Source organism: Thamnophis elegans, unplaced genomic scaffold, assembly GCF_009769535.1.
Source record: "Thamnophis elegans isolate rThaEle1 unplaced genomic scaffold, rThaEle1.pri scaffold_89_arrow_ctg1, whole genome shotgun sequence".
NCBI lineage: Eukaryota > Metazoa > Chordata > Lepidosauria > Squamata > Colubridae > Thamnophis > Thamnophis elegans.
This window is the reverse complement of record NW_022473913.1, coordinates 1-20,462: the sequence shown is the minus strand read 5'-3', so window position 1 is coordinate 20,462 and position 20,462 is coordinate 1. Positions and strand designations below refer to the sequence as shown.

Genomic DNA, 20,462 nt, shown 5'->3' with positions numbered 1-20,462 from the left:
CATCCAGTTTTGGTCGCCACGATGTGGAAAAGATGTGGAGACTCTAGAAAGAGGGCAGAGAAGAGCAAAAAAGATGATTAGGGGACTGGAGGCTGAAACATATGATGAAGAACGGTTGCAGGAACTGGGAATGTCTGGTTTAATGAAGATAAGGACTAGGGGAGGCATGATAGCAGTCTTCCAATATCTCAGGGGTTGCCCCAAAGAAGAAGGAGTCAAGCTATTCTCCAAGGCACCTGAGGGCAGGACGAGAAGCAATGGGTGGAAACTAATCAAGGAGAGAAGCAACTTAGAACCGAGGAGGAATTTCCTGACAGTGAGAACAATTAATCAGTGGAAGAGAAGTTGCCTCCAGAAGTTGTGAATGCCACAACACTGGAAGCCTTTAAGAAGATGCTGGATAGCCATTTGTCTGAAATGAGGAAGGATTCATCCCAAGGTCCCTTCCAACTGTTACTCTGTTAGAGCAGGGGTCTCCACCTTGGCTACTTTAAGACTTGGGGACTTCAACTCCCAGAATTCCTCAGCTAGCAAAGGGAGTTGAAGTCCACAGTCTTAAAGGGGCCACGGTTGGAGACCCCTGTGTGACTTTCTCTGTAGAAAACATGGTTGCACTGAAAAAAAATGGACATTTGGCCCCTTTTCCCCACTGAAGACCTCTGGCTGCATCCCCCACGGATATATGATCAAAATTCAGGACAATTGCCAACCGACTCACATTTATGACGGTCACAATGTCCGCTGGGGCCATGCGATTCCTCCCTTTTGTGACCTACTGACAGGCAAAATCAGCGAGGACACCAGATTCACTGAACAACCGTGTGACTCACTCAACGACGGCAGAGATTCCCTGAACAACCATGGCCAGAATAATCATTAAACGTGGCGAAAAACCTCCCACCGTTTCACTTAGCGACATTTTGGGTTCCTTTCGTGGCTGTAAGTTGAGGACCGCCTGTACTTAACAGGCCCTTCGTTGGTGGCCGTAATGTCGCTCTCCCCTTTTTCGGAGTGGCGCCTGCTCTCCATTCCTCGGCCGGACGTCCTGGGCTGTGGGTTCTTGAGGATAAATGCAGAAATTTTGGAAATAAATAAAGTAAAAGTCAAAAATCAACGCCAAGGACGAGTAATCTTCTTTCGTCCGGGGAAAGTCAGCACTTGTTCAAACATATCCAGATGCTCGTGATGTTTTGGGAAAACTGGCCGTTATCTACACTCCCTTTTCTGACATTGTCAAGCCCGGCCACGGTGCGTAACTGGCATGCCAGCTCCCCGTTTCCCTGCACCTGGCTGGCTGGCTGGTTGAGGGCACCTGGTTATCTGGAGCCAATCTATGCAAATAAATGGTTTTTTTTTTTCCCCTTTGGGTTTCCCGTATTTAGCTGTTGCTTCATAGAGGGACAGATTAAGCAGCGTCTGTCGGATGTATTTTTTGAAGGGCCTTCCTTGACGGATGGGGTGAACCAGTTTGGTTCCTCCCCCTCTTCTCCATGAACCTCACTCCCTCGTTGTAGCACTGAAGACGTTCCCTAGTTGGGCCGTGAAACGTCTGCAAGAAAATCACCAAGCTCAGAGAGCACCAAGGACTCCCTTCTTCTCCTCCTCCTCCTCCTCCTCCTCCTTCTTTTGCTTCTCCTACATCTTCCTTCCTTCCTCTCCTTCTGCTTCTCTTCCTCCTTCTCCTTCTCCTCCTCCTCGTCCTCCTCCTCTTTTTTTTATTTTTTATTTTTTATTTTAAACACATAAGCACATCAACAAAAACAAACACATAACTTAAAACAACATAGGAACAAGAAGTTCCATCGTATATCATACAGCAGCTCCAAATCGGTTTCTTTGCAGTTAGTGTTTTCTCTACTATACATTTCTATCTTTCATTCATAATCTCCTTATTCGTTATCCATTTGTATGTACATTTTTTTCTTTATTTAAACTTAGCTACTTATGACCAAATATTATTTACCTATATTATGCTATATATTTTTACTGTCATTTGTTCTCTTACATACAGGTTATAGATATACATTCACATAATTATTCTTTTTCTTTGCCATTCTTATAGTATTATTATTATTCCATTTGGAAGGTCATAAGGTATAGTTTAAAGTGCTTTGTTTACCATCCTTCGCACCTGCTAAGACACCACCTCGTTTTCTCTTTCTTTTCTTTTCTCCCTCCCTTCCTTCTCTACTTCCTTCCTTCCTCGTCTCCGTCCCCTTCTTCCTTCCCTTATCTCTTCCCTACTCCTACCCTTTTTCTTCTCCTTCCTACCTTCTCTCCTTCTCTTTCTTTCTCTTCTTCCCTCCTTCTTTTTCTCTCCCTTCTACCCACCTTCCCTCGCCTCTTTCTTCTTCCCTTACCTCTCCTCCACACTTCTTCTTCCTCTCCTACTATCTCTCCTCCTCTTCCTCTCTTTTACCCTCCACTCCTTTCCATTCCTTCGTCCTCCTCCTCCTCTTTCTTCTCCTCCTTCAGTTTCTTCTGCTTCTCCTCCTCCACCTTCCTTCCTCCTCCTCCTCCTCCTGATTTCCCCTTTGCAACCTTTGGGACCAGAAAAGTCAGCCGAGAACCCGGGTTCACTTAACAACCGTGTGACTAATTGAACCACCGCCGCGATCCACTTAACGACAGTGGCGAGCACGGTCCTAAAACGGGGCAAAACTCGCTTAGCGGCTGTCTTGCTTAGCAGCAGCTCCATTTTGGTCATAAATCAAGGACTGCTTGCATGCCTTTTAAATGGCAAAAGTCCCCCTGTCCAGTGTTAATTATTATTTCAGTCCCATATTGGAATTTAAAATTGTTTTTCCGAAGGCTCTTTCACAATTGCTGGATTTAAAATCATCCTTACGGGTTGGAGGCCCATGAGCTGCCCCGTCTCTTCAGCTCATTGGCAAGGGCTGGATTTGCTGCCAATGTATCTTATAATATGGTGCCTGGCCTTTTTCCCCTTTGTCCTTCCTTTTTTTTCTCCAAAAATCTCTCTAAACTGAATTTTCTTTGCTTTTTCTCCCTGCCTCCGTTGGGAGAATGGATTTGCGTGAGCTTCTAGCGCCCTCTGGTGTCCACCTGGTGGTGGTGGTTTCCTTGCAATAAATCCATTTAATTGGGCCTTTATTTCTGAATAGGGTCTTTTGTGGGTGTCAGGTTACCTAGATGTGACTAGTACGGTAGTTCCTCCTGGTGGAACTTGAATAGCTGGAGACCTCCATTCCGCACTAACAAGGTTAACAAGCTTAACATTTTAATAATGTTTTGATATTTAAAGAAATGACTTGGGACCTTCCCAAATAGGTAACATCATCAGTGCTAGAAGGGAGTGGGGGTTGTGGAAAGAAGGGTAGGGAGGAGGAGGAGGAGGAGAGAAGAAGAAGAAGAAGAAGTGGTAGTAGTAGTAGTAGTAGTAGTAGTAGTAGTAGTAGTAGTAGTAGTGGTGGTGATAGATGATGATGGAGTCCTTGGTGCTCTCTGAACTTAGTGGTTTTCTTGCAGATGTTTCATGACCCAACTAGAGAACATCATCAGGGCTAGAAGAGAATGGGGGTTGTGGAGAGAAGGATAGGGGGAAGAGGAAGAAGAGGAGGAGGAGGAGGAGGAGGAGAAGAAGAAGAAGAAGAAGAAAGAAGAAGAAATGATAGATGATTATGGTCCTTGGTGCTCTCTCAGCTTGGTGGTTTTCTTGCAGACATTTCACGACCCAACTAGAGAACATCATCAGTGCTAGAAGAGAGAGGGGTTTACAGGGAGGAGGAGGAGGATGGCAATGACTATGGGATCCTTGGTGCTCTCTGAGGCTGGTTGTTTTCTTCCAGACGTTTCAGCACCCAACTAGGTAACGTCATCAGTGCTAGTGATGTTCCCTAGTTGGGTCATGAAACGTCTCCAAGAAAACCATCAAGCTCAGCGAGCACCAAGGACCCCACAATTCTCTTCCTCCTCCTCCTCCTCCTCCTCCTCCTCCTCCTCCCCCCCCTCCTCCCTTCTAACACTATTGATACTATCTAGTTGGGTCATGGAGCATCTGCAAGAAAACCACCCAGCTCAGATGTCAGCCCTGTAGTCATAATCCTTTTAGGGTCTTTGGCCTGCCACACTCTCTATTATTTGACTCTGCGGTTTCATTAGTGGGGTAATTGGGAGGGGGGGGATTGCAAGGAGTGAGATGCTATGTAGCCATAACAACATTCTTTCTAGAAACCCAAGGTCATCCTTTGTCTCTGCACCTCTGCACCTGACCGGATCTGGATGGGTGGAGCTGCCAGCGTGGCAGTGGGAGATTGGACCATGGGATGGGCTCGTGGGCGCGGGGGCAAGATCCTGAGCTTTCAACTGGGTGGGGGAAACCGAGGAAGCTTTCAGATTCGGGTTAATGTCATTTAAAAAAAAAAAACCTCCAAGAACACCAAGGAACCCTCGTTTCAACCCTGAGCTACAAATATTGCTGCCAATCACCTCCACTAGACCGATTAGATCCCACAGACTAGGTGTCCTCCGAATTCCATCCGCCGGCCAGTGTCGACTGGCGACTACCCGCAGGAGGGCCTTCTCTGTGGCTGCTCCGACCCTCTGGAACGAACTCCCCCGTGGAGATTCGAACCCTCACCACCCTCCAGGCCTTCCGCAAAGCCCTCAAAACCTGGCTGTTCAGACAGGCCTGGGGCTAAAGAGCTGTTGCCCCCCTCCTCGAATGGTATGACTGTTGTGAGTTTTTAAATTATGCATTATTATGTTTTGTTTTATTTTTTGTCTGTACCCCCTTCCCTGATTTGAATTGTGAGCCGCCCTGAGTCCCCTTCGGGGGAAAAGGGCAGCATACAAATATAATCAAATCAAATCAATCAATATTTCCTTTTAGATTAAACAAACTCCGGGCGTCTTTTGGAATCCTGCCATTTTTGATCTCACAGTGCGGGGCAGTTAGCAGAATAGCCAAATTTGCGTAAATATGTTTTATTTTCATTTCATTTCGTACAGTCACATATATACTGTGCATAACCGGGGCCATATAACATTGAACAATAAACACAGCCCTCCCTCTTGTCAACAATACCCCCCAAAATACAAATCCAATATACCACTTCGACCCACCATACACCCTTTCTTTCGCCCCCCTCCAACTTTCGTTCTTCCCTCCAACATTCCCCTCTACCCTACTTCCCCTCCCCCTCTATCACTCCTCTCTCCCAAATTTGGAGGGACCTTGGAGGTCTTGTAGTCCAGCCCCTTGCTCAAGCAGGAGACCCCCTACCATTCTGGGCAAACAGCTGTGCGATCTCCTCTTTTAAAAACCTCCAGTGGGAATTAGGTTTATTGGGGGGGAAAAATAATAATAATACTAATTGTAACTTGAACATATACCGTACAATGAAAGTGAGATATTTAGTTATACTAGATGAAGAATCTGTGTTGGTAAATGTTATTCGAGAACATGGATGTTAAAACGCCTGTAACCAAACGACATGCTGTATGTGATGATGGGGTTTTTTTCGTGTGTTTTTTGTTTCTCTTTTGTTGTGTGTGTGTGTGTTGTTTGTTTAATAAAAATAAAAATTTATATTAAAAAAAAAAACCCCAGTGTTGGAGTACCCACAGCTTCCAATCTCTTGCTAAAAGCTTCCACTGGTTAATTATCCTCGCTGTCTGGAAGTTTCTCCTTAACTCCAGATTGCTCCTCTCTCCTTGATGAGTTTCCACCCCGTTGCTTCTTCTTCTGCCTTCGGGGGTTTTTGGAGAACAGGCTGCCCCCCTCCTCTTCTTTGGGGCAGCCCCTTAGATGTGGGAACACGGCCTTTCTCCGTGCCCAGCCCGACAGAGGGAGCTGCAGGCAAGCGAAAGGAACTTATCTCCGAACCGAACTCACAAGCGTCACGTCTCCCAAAAGTTAATTTTAAATACTTTTGAGGCTGGCCCCGTGCCAGGCAGCCTTGCTTGGCAGCCAGAACTTCTGTCAAGCTTTTCCCCCCTCTTTAGCTACACAAACCTGTGATGCTATACGACACCACAACCACACACCAGAAGACCTCTCTTTGGCAGGGACGCCCCCTTGACTTTGGGGGCAGGTTGAGCTCTGCTATCAGGAGTTTTGAGTGATGCGATTTATTGCTTTTGCGAAGATTGGGAGTCCCTGCTCCATGGAGTTAACCAACAGATTACTCGCATAGTCCGTGGTTCATTTCTCCGCCCTAAGAATTGGCGCAGAGGGCTTTCTTGGAAGCACCTGGACTCCGAAGCCTTAGTCAGACGGAGGATTGACACCGTAGATGAGACCTGGTCATCAAGAGAGCCATCGACTCTCTCCCGGATTCTTTTGAGAAAAGTTGGGAGTTCTCTTCGCCCTTGAGCTGCTCGGTGGAGCCAAATCAAAGCCTCCTTAGAAACCCACCGTTTCCCAAGGATGGAGAAGTGGGAGAACATGGAAGCTACCTCTGCTTTCCACTTGCCAGACTGGATGGTGAGTTCGACTCCAGGTAGCTTCTCTTATGAAGAAGAGGGAAGGGAAAGGGAAACCTGGACATCCGCTGTGTGATATGTTGTAGCTTGGTTTGTGTTTTTAAGTAGTTTTTAATTACACATTTTCAAGTTTAAAAAGAACAAGAAAACAAAAAATATAAAAACAAATACAAAACAGATAAACACACAAACAATATAATATACTTTTACTAGCTGGGTGATTTTGGGCCAGGCCTTCTCTCTCTCTCTCAGCCCAACCCAACCCACCTCACAGGGTTGTTGTTGTGGAGAAAATAGGAGGATGAAGGTGTGTTGGATTTGTTCGCCACCTTGAGATTTTTGTAAAAAATAATAATAGCAGTGTGATAGATAGATAGATGATAGATAGATGATAGATAGGGAGAGAGAGAGATGATAGATAGGGAGATAGATAGATAGATATAGATAGATATAGATAGATATAGATAGATATAGATAGATATAGATACATGATAGATAGATAGATAGATAGATAGATAGATAGATAGATAGATAGATAGATAGATGATAGGGAGAGAGGATAGATAGAGAGATGATAGATAAGGAGAGAGAGAGAGAGATGATAATGATAGATAGAGATAGAGAGATGATAGATAGGGAGAGAGAGAGAGGATAGAGAGATGATAGATAGGGAGATAGATGATAGATAGATAGATAGATAGATAGATGATAGATAGATAGGTGATAGATAGGGAGAGAGAGAGAGGATAGAGATGATAGGGAGAGAGAGATGATAGATAGATAGATAGATAGATAGATAGATAGATAGATAGATAGATAGATAGATAGATAGATAGATAATAGATAGAAATAGATAGATGATAGATAGGGAGATAGAGAGGAGAGAGAGAGAGATAGATAGATAGATAGATAGATAGATAGATAGATAGATAGATAGATAGATAGATAGATATAGAGAGATGATAGATAGAGAGATGATAGAGAGATAAGGAGATAGATAGATGATAGAGTGATGATAGAAAGATAGATGATAGAAAGAGAATATGGAGCTATATATGTGTATGTGTATAATATAATTGATAGATGATGGATGATAAGATGGATAGATATAGATGGATGATGGATGGATGATCAAATGGATGGATGGATAGTAGATATAATGATTAATAGATGATAGATGGATGCATACATATATATCAACCATATATATATATGATTGATAGATGGATGATCAGGTAGGTAGGTACGTATGTACATACATACATATATACTGTAGATACATAGATGGATGGATAGATGATTAATAGATGATGGATGGATGGTGTGTAGATGAATGGATGATCAGATAGACACATACATACATACTGTAGATTGATAGATGAATGGATATATATATATATATATATATATATATATATATATATATATATATATATATATATATATATATATATGATTGATAGATGGATGGATGGATGGTGGGTAGATGGATGGATGATAAAAGAAAGAAAGAAAGAAAGAAAGAAAGAAAGAAAGAAAGAAAGAAAGAAAGAAAGAAAAAAACGGGACTTGTTTGCACTGAGCCAAAGGGCCCATTCCGTGCAAATGTTACCTTCATCAGCTCAAGCACCCAAGCCTTGCACAAGGAGAGTTGCGTGCGTGCTCCTCACCCTCCCTCAAGGAGCCAAAATCTCTTGCAAACGGATGCACCTCCAAACGCCATGTTTCTCCCAGGGGTTTGTCTTCCCCTCGAATTGCCGGCACTGGAGAAGTGGGAGCCACCTGGCTTGCTCGCCATGGCAAGATGAGGCCGGCCCCCCTCGGCATCAGAATCGGGGGTGATGGAGTTGAGAACCGGAGAATCCAAGCTACGGCAGTTGGGCGTAGAGTTACGCGTTGGTGTTTCCCATTGGTAGACCAGAGGTGGCTTCAAGATTCCTTGGCCCATGACCTTGGCCCATCTATGGAGCCCTTGTGGGCACTCCCGTCTTCATAAGGACAGCTCATGGCCCAAATGGCTTATTTTACAGAATAACGGAGTCAGAAGGGACCTCCGAGGTCTTCTAGTCCAGCCCCCTGCTCAAGCAGGACATCCTATACCATTTCAGACAAATCTTGTCTGAAAAACCTCCAGTGTTGAAGCGCTCACAACTTCTGAAGGCAAACGGCTCCCCCGATCAATTGTTCTCACTCTCAGGAATAGAATCGTGCTATCAATCATAGGGCCGAAAGGGACCTCAGAGGTCTTCTAGTCCAACCCACTGCTCAACCAGGAGATCCATTCTGGACAAGTAGCTATCCAACCTCTTCCTAAAAGCCTCCAGTGTTGGAGCATTCACAACCTCTGGAGGCAACTTCTGTTCCACTGATTAATTGTTCTAACTGTCAGGAAATTCCTCCTCAGTTCTAAGTTGCTTCTCTCCTTGATTAGTTTCCACCCATTGCTTCTTGTCCTGCCCTCAGGTGCTTTGGAGAACAGCTTGACTCCCTCTTCTTTGGGGCAACCCCTGAGATATTGAAAGGCTGCTATCATGTCTCCCCTGGTTCTTCTTTTCATTAAAGTGGACATCCCCAGTTCCTGCAACCGTTCTTCGTATGTTTTAGCCTCCAGTCCCCTAATCCTCTTTGTTGCTCTTCTCTGCACTCTTTCCAAAGCCTTGAACCCCTCCATCCCATCCATCTGGAGCAGGGATGTCCCCAGGCCCCCTTCTGCATTATCCTAGAGAGATTACACAGACACACAAACACACGCAACGCTCCAGAGATGCCCCTCTGGTTGTCTTCGAATTGGGGCATACAGATTGCACAAAACTTTTTCACTGCTGCCTTCTTCTTCCCACGTCTTGACTGTCTGTTGAGAGCCGACAGAAATAACCCTCCCTGCCTGGCTTTTTATTTTTAGAAGTCCCAAACCTTTGATTATCGCTCTCGGAGAGGGGGAATCCGGGATTTTTGCAGTTGAGAGATCCAATTTCTCGCAAGAGGAGACCAACGCGGCAAGCGATTGTGAAATAGTTTAGGATGGAATTTCTGTGTTTTTTCTTCCTCCAGAATTGCAACTGATCTTAAGAGCAATTTACTGACCTGATATTGTTCACATAATCTCTTCCCCCCCCCCCAAATACAATATAATAGCAGAGTTTGAAGGGACCTTGGAGGTCCTCTAGTCCAACCCCCTGCCTAGGCAGGAACCCCGTTCCAGACATATGGCTATCCAACATCTTCTTAAAGACTTCCAGCGTTGGGGCATTCACAACTTCTGTTCCACTGATTCATTGTTCTCACTGTCAGGAAATTTATCCTCAGTTCTAAGTTGCTTCTCTCCTTGATTAGTTTCCACCCATTGCTTCTTGTTCTACCCTCAAGTGCCTTTTTTATCATTTTTTAAAATCATTTTATTAAAGCTTATAGGCCGCCCTTTTCCCTGAGGGGACTCAGGGTGGCTTACAAATCATGGGAAGGGGAGTGCAAGACAAAAAAGACATAAAACTGTGCGTGAATAATAAAAAAAAAGAAAATAACAATAAAACACAACTTTCATTGGAGAATCCCTCCCTCCCTTGCTCCTTCCTTCCTTCCTTCCTTCCTTCCTTCCTTCCTTCCCTCCATAGAATAAAATAGAATAGAATAACAGAGTTGGAAGGGACCTTGGAGGTCTTCTAGTCCAACCCCTTGCCTAGGAAGGAAACCCTACACCGTTTCAGACAAATGGCTATCCAACATCTTCTTAAAGACTTCCAGTGTTGGGGCATTCACAACTTCTGGAGGCAACTTCTGTTCCACTGATTAATTGTTCTCACTGTCAGGGAAATTTATCCTCAGTTCTCAGTTGCTTCTCTCCTTGATTAGTTTCCACCCATTGCTTCTTGTTCTGCCCTCAGGTGCCTTGGAGAATAGTTTGACTCCCTCTTCTTTGTGGCAACCCCTGAGATATTGGAAGGCTGCTATCATGTCTCCCCTGGTCCTTCTTTTCATTAAACTTGACATACCCAATTCCTGCAACCGTTCGTATGTTTTAGCCTCCAGTCTAAAACAAGTCTGATCCAAGGTGACATTTGAGTGTGTGAGGTAGTTTCAATTATACTTTTCTGATCTTCCTTTCCTTCTCCCTGAATAAATTCCCTTTTTTCATATAAATGCATTTTTAAATGAGTGGATCCCTCCATAATTTAATTAATGATTACACTGGCCAAATAAAGGGAGTCCTTTTTCATTTTATTAGCAACCTCTTTTCTTGCACTCAATCAAGGACCATCATTGTTTGGTCACTATTACAGTTTTGCAGAAAGTTTTGTTTAAATTCCAGGAGCGAAAGGTCAGATATCTCCATTTGCTAGAAATTTGTCCTTCAAGATCTATAATTGGTTTAAAGACCAGTTTTTAATCCCAGCCTAAACCTGCCTGTAAAACCAGTTAATTAGAAGAAGGTAGATTAGTTTTGCGGAGTAATCTGCGGAATAATTGGCGATTAAAACAGCCGTTAAATTAGATCTGCTTTTTTAATTTAAAAAAATTAAATGGCTAATCTGTCATGCCTTATAATCAGATCTCCACCGTCACGGGGTTGAGGAAATGACCTTGGCAGTGGTCAGATAAAAAGGCAGCTGAGCCCTCAGCAGGAAGGTGGGCAATTTATTGTCACTAAGCGAGACACCGGTTGTGTGAATTTCGCCCCGCCATTGTGACTTTTTCTCGCCGCAGTCGTTAAGCGAATCGATGCAGTTGTTAAGTTAGTGACGCCGTTGTTAAGCAAATCTGGCTCCCCCCGTTGACTTTGCTCGTTGCAAAAGGGGAAAATCCCACGACCCCCTCTCCCCCACCCCCCCCCGGGACATTGTAACTGTTGTAAGTACGAGTCAGTTGCCAAGCGTTTGAATTTTGATCGCGTGACGGCGGGGATTCTGGAACGGTCGTAAGGGTGAAGAAACGGTCAAAAGTCACTCTTTTGGGTGGGGGCCGTTGTAACTCCGGATGGTCATAAGTCGAGGACTGCCTATAAAATCATTGCAGCGGCAGGAATAAAACAAATTCAGAGAAGACTTCTCAACCCCTAGGGGTAAGAGCTGTTGGGCAGAACCAAAAACATCAAAGGAGTAAAGTAGTAGTAATGGTGGTAGCTTTGATGACAAGTTCATCTTTGGTAAGTCCATACCAGCCCTTCAAGCCTCACGGGGTGGTGTAGGGCAAAGCGGTCGGAAAAGAGGTTCAAAGAAAACCCCAGCTTCTCCTCTTCCTCCCCCTCCTCTCCCCCACACCCCAACACCACTAACCCTCCCTCCCCCTGCTTTCCTAGCACTGATGAAGTTATCTAGTTGGGTCGTGAAACATCTGCAAGAAAACCACCCAGCTCAGAGAGCACCAAGGAGCCCACAACCTTCCTCCTCCTCCTCCTCCTCCTCCTCCTCAAACCCCACTCCCTTCTAACATGATGATGTTCCCTAGTTGGGTCACGAAACATCTGCAAGAAAACCACCAAGTTCAGAGAGCATCAAGGACCCTGCAATTCTCCTCCTCCTCCTTCTCCTCTTCTTCTCCTTCCTCCTCCTTCATTTCTTCCTCCTCTTCTTCCTCCTCTTCCTCTTCTTCCTCCTTCACCTCTTCCTCCTCCTCCTCCTTTTCCTCCTCCTCCTCCTCTTCCTCCTCCATCAACTCTTCCTCCTCCTCTTCCTCCTTCACCTCTACGCGAACCCCACTCCCTTTTAGCACTGATAATGTTACCTACCAATCATTGGGTCATAAAATGTCTGCACGAAAACAACCAACTCTACACCAAGTAACCCATGGTGCTCCCCCTCCTCCCTCATCTCCTCCTCCTCTCTGCAAACCTCACTCCCCTTCTAGCACTGATGGTGTTCCCTAGTTGGGTCACGAAATGTCTGCAAGAAAACCACCCAGCTCAAAATCCACCGAGGTTCCCACAATCATCATCATAATCCTCCTCCTCCTCAAACCCCACTCCCTTCTAGCACTGGAGATGTTACCTAACTGGGCCATGAAACATCTGCAGGAAAACCACTCAGCTCAGAGAGCACCAAGGAGCCCACAACCTTCCTCCTCCTCCTCCTCCTCCTCCTCCTCCTCCCCCCCCCTCCTCCTCCTCCTCCTCCTCCTCCTCAAACCCCACTCCCTTCTAGCACTGATGATGTTCCCTAGCTGGGCCATGAAACATCTGCAAGGAAACCACCAAGTTCAGAGAGCACCAAGGAGCCCACAACCTTCCTCCTCCTCCTCCTCCTCCTCCTCAAACCCCACTCCCTTCTAGCACTGGAGATGTTACCTAACTGGGCCATGAAGCATCTGCAAGGAAACCACCAAGTTCAGAGAGCACCCAGGACCTCAGCCTCCTCCTCTTCTTCCTCCTCCTCCCCCTCTCCTCCAATTCTTCCTATTACTCCTTCTCTCCCCCACAAACCCCACTCCCTTCTAGCACTGCTGACGTTACCTAGTTGGGTCGTGAAACGTCTGCAAGAAAACCACCCAGCTCAGAGACCACCAAGGACCCTCCGCAGCCCTCCCCCCTCCTCCTTAGATGCGTCCAAGTGAAGACCAGGCAGCCATCTACTTGGGATACTTCGATTTGGATTTTTGGGGAAGAAAAATGACTCTTTAAGACTTCTCCTCTTGGCAAACATCTGAAAGTTTTTTTATCTATTCTCTCAAGAGGCGTCAGGATGCCCTTGAAATCCGAAGCGTGGGAAGCCTCGAAGATGGCACTCGGGGATGGATGTTGGGTTGGAGAAGCACTTGAAGAGTTAAACTTGTAGTAGCGTTAATCCTCTCAAGGCTCCCACTCATGTGACGGGCTTAGCCTGGAATCCTAACCCTCTTACTAAACCCTTCAACGTCTTGGCACGATGCCCGCCTGGTTTGTGCAGTTAAACTACTCGGAAGAAATTGGGGTGGACAATTGCTTTAGAGACGACGGGGAGCCCACTTGGAAAGGGCCGAAGCTTTCCTTCCATAGTCCCCTCCGGCTGGTTTAAGGCAGGGGTGCCCAGCCTTGGCGACTTGGAGACTGGTGGACTTCAACTCCCAGAATTCCTGGCTGGCTGGGGGATTCTGGGAGTTGAAATCCACAATTCTTCACGTTGCCAAGGTTGGACACCCTTGGTTTAAGGCAATGTTTCTCAACGTTGACCGCTTGAAAATGGGTGGACTTCAACTCCCAGAATTCCTGGCTGGCTGGGGGATTCTGGGAGCCGAAGACCACAAATCTTTGTCAAGGTTGGGGAATTCTGGGAGTTGAAGTCCACTAATTTTTGTCAAGGTTGGACCCTTGATCTAAGCCTAAGGCAATGTTTCTCAACGTTGGCAACTTGAAGATGGGTGGACTTCAACTCCCAGAATTCCTGGCTGGCTGGAGAATTCTGGGAGTCAAAGACCACAAATCTATGTCAAGGTTGGGGAATTCTGGGAGTTGAAGTCCACTAATCTTTGTCAAGGTTGGGCCCTTGATCTAAGCCTAAGGCAATGTTTCTCAACGTTGACCGCTTGAAAATGGGTGGACTTCAACTCCCAGAATTCCTGGCTGGCTGGGGCATTCTGGGAGCCGAAGACCACAAATCTTTGTCAAGGTTGGGGAATTCTGGGAGTTGAAGTCCACTAATTTTTGTCAAGGTTGGACCCTTGATCTAAGCCTAAGGCAATGTTTCTCAACGTTGGCAACTTGAAGATGGGTGGACTCCAACTCCCAGAATTCCTGGCTGGCTGGGGGATTCTGGGAGTCGAAGACCACAAATCTTTGTCAAGGTTGGGGAATTCTGGGAGTTGAAGTCCACTAATCTTTGTCAAGGTTGGACCCTTGATATAAGCCTAAGGCAATGTTTCTCAACGTTGACAGCTTGAAGATGGGTGGACTCCAACTCCCAGAATTCCTGGCTGGCTGGGGGATTCTGGGAGTCAAAGACCACAAATCTATGTCAAGGTTGGGGAATTCTGGGAGTTGAAGTCCACTAATCTTTGTCAAGGTTGGACCCTTGATCTAAGCCTAAGGCAATGTTTCTCAACGTTGACCGCTTGAAGATGGGTGGACTTCAACTCCCAGAATTCCTGGCTGGCTGGGGGATTCTGGGAGTCAAAGACCACAAATCTTTGTCAAGGTTGGGGAATTCTGGGAATTGAAGTCCACTAATCAGACAAGACCGAGTGGCTGTTGTGTTTTCCTCCCAAAAATTTGACCAACATACCATCACTCAGGCTGGGGGGACAAAACTTACACCCCTCAGAAAGGGCCCGCAACTTGGGAGTCCTCCTGGACCCACAGCTGACTTTTGACCACCATCTCTCAGCTGTGACCAGGGGGGCATTTGCCCAGGTTCGCCTGGTGCGCCAGTTGCGGCCCTACCTGAATCGGGAGGCCCTCACAACAGTCACTCGAGCCCTTGTGATCTCCAGGTTGGAATACTGTAATGTGCTCTACATGGGGCTGCCCTTGAAGAGCATCCGGAGACTTCAGCTAGTCCAGAATGCGGCCGCGCGAGTGATCGTGGGCGCACCACGGTTCGCCCACATAACACCGATCCTCCCCGAGCTGCACTGGCTACCTGTCGATCTCCGGGTGCACTTCAAGGTCTTACTTACCACCCACAAAGCACTCCATGGTAGTGGATCTGGCTATTTGAGAGACCGCCTTCTGCCAATTACCTCCCTGCGTCCCATCAGATCGCATAGAGTTGGCCTCCTCCGTACTCCATCCGCCAGTCAGTGCCGACTGGCGACTACTCGGAGGAGAGCCTTCTCTGTTGCGGCTCCGACACTATGGAACAATCTCCCCGTGGAGATTCGTACCCTCACCACCGTCCAGGCCTTCCGCACAGCCCTCAAGAACTGGCTAGCCCGTCAGGCCTGGGGATAAGTTTACTTTTGCCCCTCCCGAATGTTGAGTGAATGTTGAGTTTTACTATTTAATTTACTTTTGTGCACATTTCTTTTTGTATTGTCCTACACTCCCTTTCCTTTTTGACTGTAAGCCGCCCTGAGTCCCCTCAGGGAAAAGGGCGGCCTATAAATGTCTAATAAATACTAAAAAAAAAAAAATACTAAAATACTAATCTTTGTCAAGGTTGGACCCTTGATTTAAGCCTAAGGCAATGTTTCTCAACGTTGACCGCTTGAAGATGGGTGGACTTCAACTCCCAGAATTCCTGGCTGGCTGGGGGATTCTGGGAGTCGAAGACCACAAATCTTTGTCAAGGTTGGGGAATTCTGGGAGTTGAAGTCCACTAATCTTTGTCAAGGTTGGACTCTTGATTTAAGTCTAAGGCAATGTTTCTCAACGTTGACCGCTTGAAGATGGGTGGACTTCAACTCCCAAAATTACTTATCAACTGCAGGGATTCACTTAACAATGAAAAACAATGGAGCCAAACTCACTTAACAAATGAAGAAACCTCGTTTAACAACAGAAATTGACTGGGGGGGGGGGGCTCAGTTTTGGTGTGTTGGTTTTTTTTGGCAAGAGAAGTGAAGCAGCTGCAGAAGCATTTAAAATCTCACCCTGGCTCTATAAAGCAGAGCAAGATTTTTGAAATGTGGGTGGGTGGCAAAGCCGCTCTCTTCAATTTTGGTTAATAATAAATGCCTTTTATTGTTTCAGCGGCTTTGCTAGTTCAACTTCCCGCGAACGGCCTCCTGTTAGAAGTTTGGGGTGGGTAGGTGGGGGGGGGCAGAAGAGAAAGAAATTTGAATTTTAAAAGGTACCTAATTACCCAGTTAATTATAGCAGGCAGGGGGGGAAAATATAGAAATCCGCTATTGTTAAAGGCGCATACGAGGCAGGCCGTTTTAGCAACTGGACTTTAAGGATGTCGCAGTGATAAAATGGAAATGGAAAGGAGGTGGTAATGGGCGGGGGACGATGGGATAAGCGGTGAGGTTTGGTTTGCGGAGGACGGGTGCCTCTTTGAACATTGGTTCTCCGGCCACGAAATGGACACCTGGAAAGAAGGTTTAAACCTTACAGGTGCTCTGTGCCTCGGTCTCGCCCTCCCCTCCCCTCTTTCCCGCCCCAAGCGAAGAGGTGAAACCAGAGTAGGCAGGATTACCACTCCAGGAAAGGTATAAAGGGACGGGCACTGCTCAGGTGCTGCCTCTTGAGTGGACTTCAGGACACACAACCATGCCTGGCCAGAAGATGACTACCGCGAACGGACACTTGGGGATCAAAGGCAAGGTGAGGGGATTTCATAACATCCTAGGGAGCTTGGAGGTCTTCTAGTCCACCCTCTGCCCAAGGCAGGAGTCCTTTATACAACCCTGGACAATCTTTGTCCAATCTTTTCTTAAAAGACCTCCTGTTCTGGCCCAGTTCCCCAAACACGACAAAACCCTCTGAAGGGAACTCAAAAGATTCCTTTATTATGATCGCCGTCAGCCCCGGCAAAAGGTTTCTCTCTCGCCGCAGGCTGACAAGTCCCTCCGGCAGGGAGAGGAAGAGTTGTCTGCCCCATCTATTCATCTCCGCCCCCTGCCTTTCATCCCCAGAGCTCGGGTGGGGTTTCTCCAGCAGCATTGGCTCTTCCATCCCAAGGACCGGCCCATAGATTTCCACTGCTCTCCTCTCCTCTGCCTTCTGCGCATCCACGCGTCAGGCACTGGACCCGGCTGTTCCTCCTCTTCCTCATCAGCCACCTCCAGACCTGGGGGCTGTTGACTCTCCATCTTCTTCCTCCTCCTTCCTACTGTATTCCCGCAAATGCAGGATCTGCTTTTCGGACCCTTGAACGTCACATTGCGCGGTGCGCCGCATCTCCAGGGCGCAGGCCTGCGGCTTGCCTGTCTTTGTTGATGGCGTTCTTGCAAACCTCTTGTTTCCTTTTCTTGTTTTACTGTAAAGTTTTTTCTTCCTTTCATAAACATTCACAAATATACTTTCTTGTAAATACTATTAACATTTATCACTATCTTCTTAACAAATATAGAGAACCATCTTAGCAGAACACCCTCCCTTCCCATTAAATTAAATTAATTCCCCCGAGGGGTGCTAGGGATGTCTTACCCCCACAGTATTTGTTTCCAGAGAGTAAGTCATCTGTGTACCTGTTGCAGCAGATTGAGGTTTGTAATCTACTTACGAAAGACCAGGACTCGATACGACGAAGGTGAGAGAAACAGGTTTATTTGATGCATCGAGTTCAGCGTGTTCACACACCAAAATCTGAACTGCCTGGGCTCTGCCCAGGATGCTACTTTTATGCCGTGTTCCACACTGTGTATTCTCAAGGCGTTTCCATACACGAGACAAGCATGACATTTCAAAAAGGAGAAGTTCACTTTGGAATGTTACAGAGAAGTACATAGGAGAAATACAAAAAAGAGAAGTTCCTATAATGTCTTAAACTGTCAGCAGTTTTACCTCTGTTCTATCTCTCACCCACGCCTGGCTTCCTGTGCCCCTCCTTTACAGGGTCTTGCCACACTGTTCAGCCCTATTTTTAATACTTATGAGGAAGTTGGAGAGAAAGTTCACTCCAGCTAAAAGTCAACTTTGGAACTCCAGGGCACTAGAATGAAAAGCCAAGCTAATATGAATTTATAAGGTCCATTCTAGTAAGACCACCTAACCTAGCCAGCCACTGGTGGGTTTACCTGTGCACCCCCTCCTGCATCATACCAAGTTCGATTGAAATTGCTGAAGGCGTTCTAGATTTATGCTGGAACACACACACAGAGTCATTATATATATGTGGGTGTGTGTGTGTTGTGACTCAGCAGAAGTTTGCTGTGAGTTGAGTCGGGATGCAGGAATAACAATGCAGCTGGGGCTCGTTAGTGTCGTCTTCTGGAGATAAAAGGATGGATGGTGCCACGCCCTGGTTGCAGGAGTCAACGTTCGTCGTTCGTTCGTGGTTCGTCGTTCATCGGTCGTGGTTTTGTTTGTGAGAGGCACTTGGATAAGTGATTTGCTTTCTGTAACCCTGATTCAAAGAGACACTTGGAGAAGTGAATTGCTTTCTTTCTGTAAACCTGGTTTTGCTGTAAGAGCTCTTTGTTTTCTGTATTCTGCTACGTAACATTTTTGCCAGAGACTTTATTTAGGTTTATTTTGGGGCTCGCAGCCAGCGTGAGCCAGGACTGATAAAGTTATTTCCTTTTAAGTCTGTCTGTGAACAAGCGAGGAAGGGTGGTCAGAACATATATGTATATATATAACTCTCTTTGACTCTGCTCCGTGTGGCCTTGTGAAGCTAATTGCCAGTTAGGTCTTTGACAGCGTTTCAAGGGAGATAAAAGTGGGCACTTATCAGCCTTATCCCGAAAGACTTTGGCAGACTACTGTCAGACTCTTTACAAACTATTTGGGACTCATTACGGGCTGTGAATGAACATAATTCACAGCTGCTGAAATAAAAATAGGGTTTGGGGGACTAAGTGTGGGCTGTCTCAGGAAGCCTAGATCAGAACACTTTGTTCAGTTGCTGTAAGTGTCTTTGTCGCTCTTCTGGGCCTTGTGAGAAGAGAACAGGGTCCTCTGCCAATCTTAAGTGGTTTAAGTACCTCGCGGTTGTCCCAATAGCTGCTTTTTCCAAAAGGCCACACAATGTTAATGTTGACCCGGAAGACGTCGTGAAGCTGTTAGGTCCTTTGAGAAGCCTTCTCGTTGAAGGTCCCAGTGGAGTTGTGGACCCAGAAGGCTGTTTTCCGTTGAAGTCCTGAACTTTTTTTTACCTCCACTAACTCCGGCTTTCTCTTTTTTTTATAGATCCAGTTTGCTGACCAAAAGCAAGAATTCAACAAGCGTCCCACGAAGATCGGCCGCCGTTCGCTATCCCGCTCCATCTCTCAGTCATCGACCGATAGCTACAGCTCTGGTAGGTGCTTCTAAGAGAGGTTTCGTTCTGACCAAAAGCTTCCCAAGAGCCTGAAGCAAACTCCCCGTCCCGACAAAAAACCCTTTTATTAATTTGCTGCAAATTCTGCTCCTTCACATCCAGCAAAGACTTTCGAGGGAGGATTTACAGTCACCGACCTTATCTGGCTTGGAGAGCTGCCAGGCCGATCTCTGCAAAACTGGGCAAGGAGTCTTGGAGAGTCAGGAACCAATGAAGTGAACTGATTGTCTCCTGCAAACCCTGTCGCTCCTCTTTTATGTCCATTGGGAGGGGCCATTCACCGTCCACCTGTGGCCTCACTCCCAAGTCGACCCCTGTTCTTTAGCTCTTCCCTTCGTCTGGCAGCTCTGCGCATGCGCACACTGGGAACAGGCTCCAGCTGTTCTTCTGCCTCACTGATGTCTGACTCTGAAGGCAGCTGATAACTGTCGGATGGCCCTGTCCCCCTCTCTGCCTCCGACACAGAGCCCTCCTCAGAGCCTCCCCCAGACTCCAGGACTGGCCCAGGTTCCTCCCCAACCTCCTCACTGTCCGACTCTGCCACCAGCTCCGCTGACCACTGGCAGGACACAACATGTCTTGAGAAAAAACACTTGGGAAATGAATCTCTGCCATTCTCCCCAATTACGATATGAAGCACGGGGGGGGGTGGGGGGTGTCTCTAGTCCTTCGCCTGGTTTCCTTTTCCCAGTTTATTCTTCCCTCCCAAAAAAAACCTGCTTCCTCCTGGGAGCGCCCCAGGGGTGGGTTTCAACCGATTCGCGGCGGTCCCCGCGAACCGGTTGGTTGGCGAACCCGGAAGTAAGTAACTTCCGGGAACGGTGAAAGGCCCACCCGCCCGCCCGCGCTCCTTACCGGTCTTTGAAGGCTTCTGCGCTTCCACGCAGGCGCATGGCACATACAGCTCCTGCGCGAGTCTCCGTGAGCAGCTGGAGCATCACGCAGGCGCTAAGACGCATGCGTGAACTGCGCGCGTGCACGAGGACGCCGCCGGCCCCGTTCCAACCGAACCGGTTGGAACGGGATTAGCAACCCACCCCTGGAGCGCCCCCACGGGACGTGGCCAAAGCAAGACACAATTGTGTGGGTTTTGCCTCCCCGTGACGCGTCTGGGGTTATGCGTGTTCCATGGGACTCACTTGTCGCCTTTGCTGTGCAAGGAAGACGCAGGAGCCTCCTCCGGCC

The 20,462-nt window shown here is 46.9% G+C and overlaps 1 protein-coding gene across 1 annotated transcript in view; it reads left to right on the top strand.

Moving 5' to 3' along the window:
• LOC116523672 (adenosylhomocysteinase 3-like) overlaps positions 1-19,270 on the top strand; it is a 53,873-nt gene extending 34,603 nt beyond the window's left edge. The window contains exon 2 of the mRNA XM_032238799.1: positions 19,148-19,270. Within this exon, the coding sequence (XP_032094690.1) occupies positions 19,148-19,270 (123 nt within the window). The remainder of the gene's footprint in view (positions 1-19,147) is intronic.
• The last annotated feature ends 1,192 nt before the right edge of the window (positions 19,271-20,462 follow it).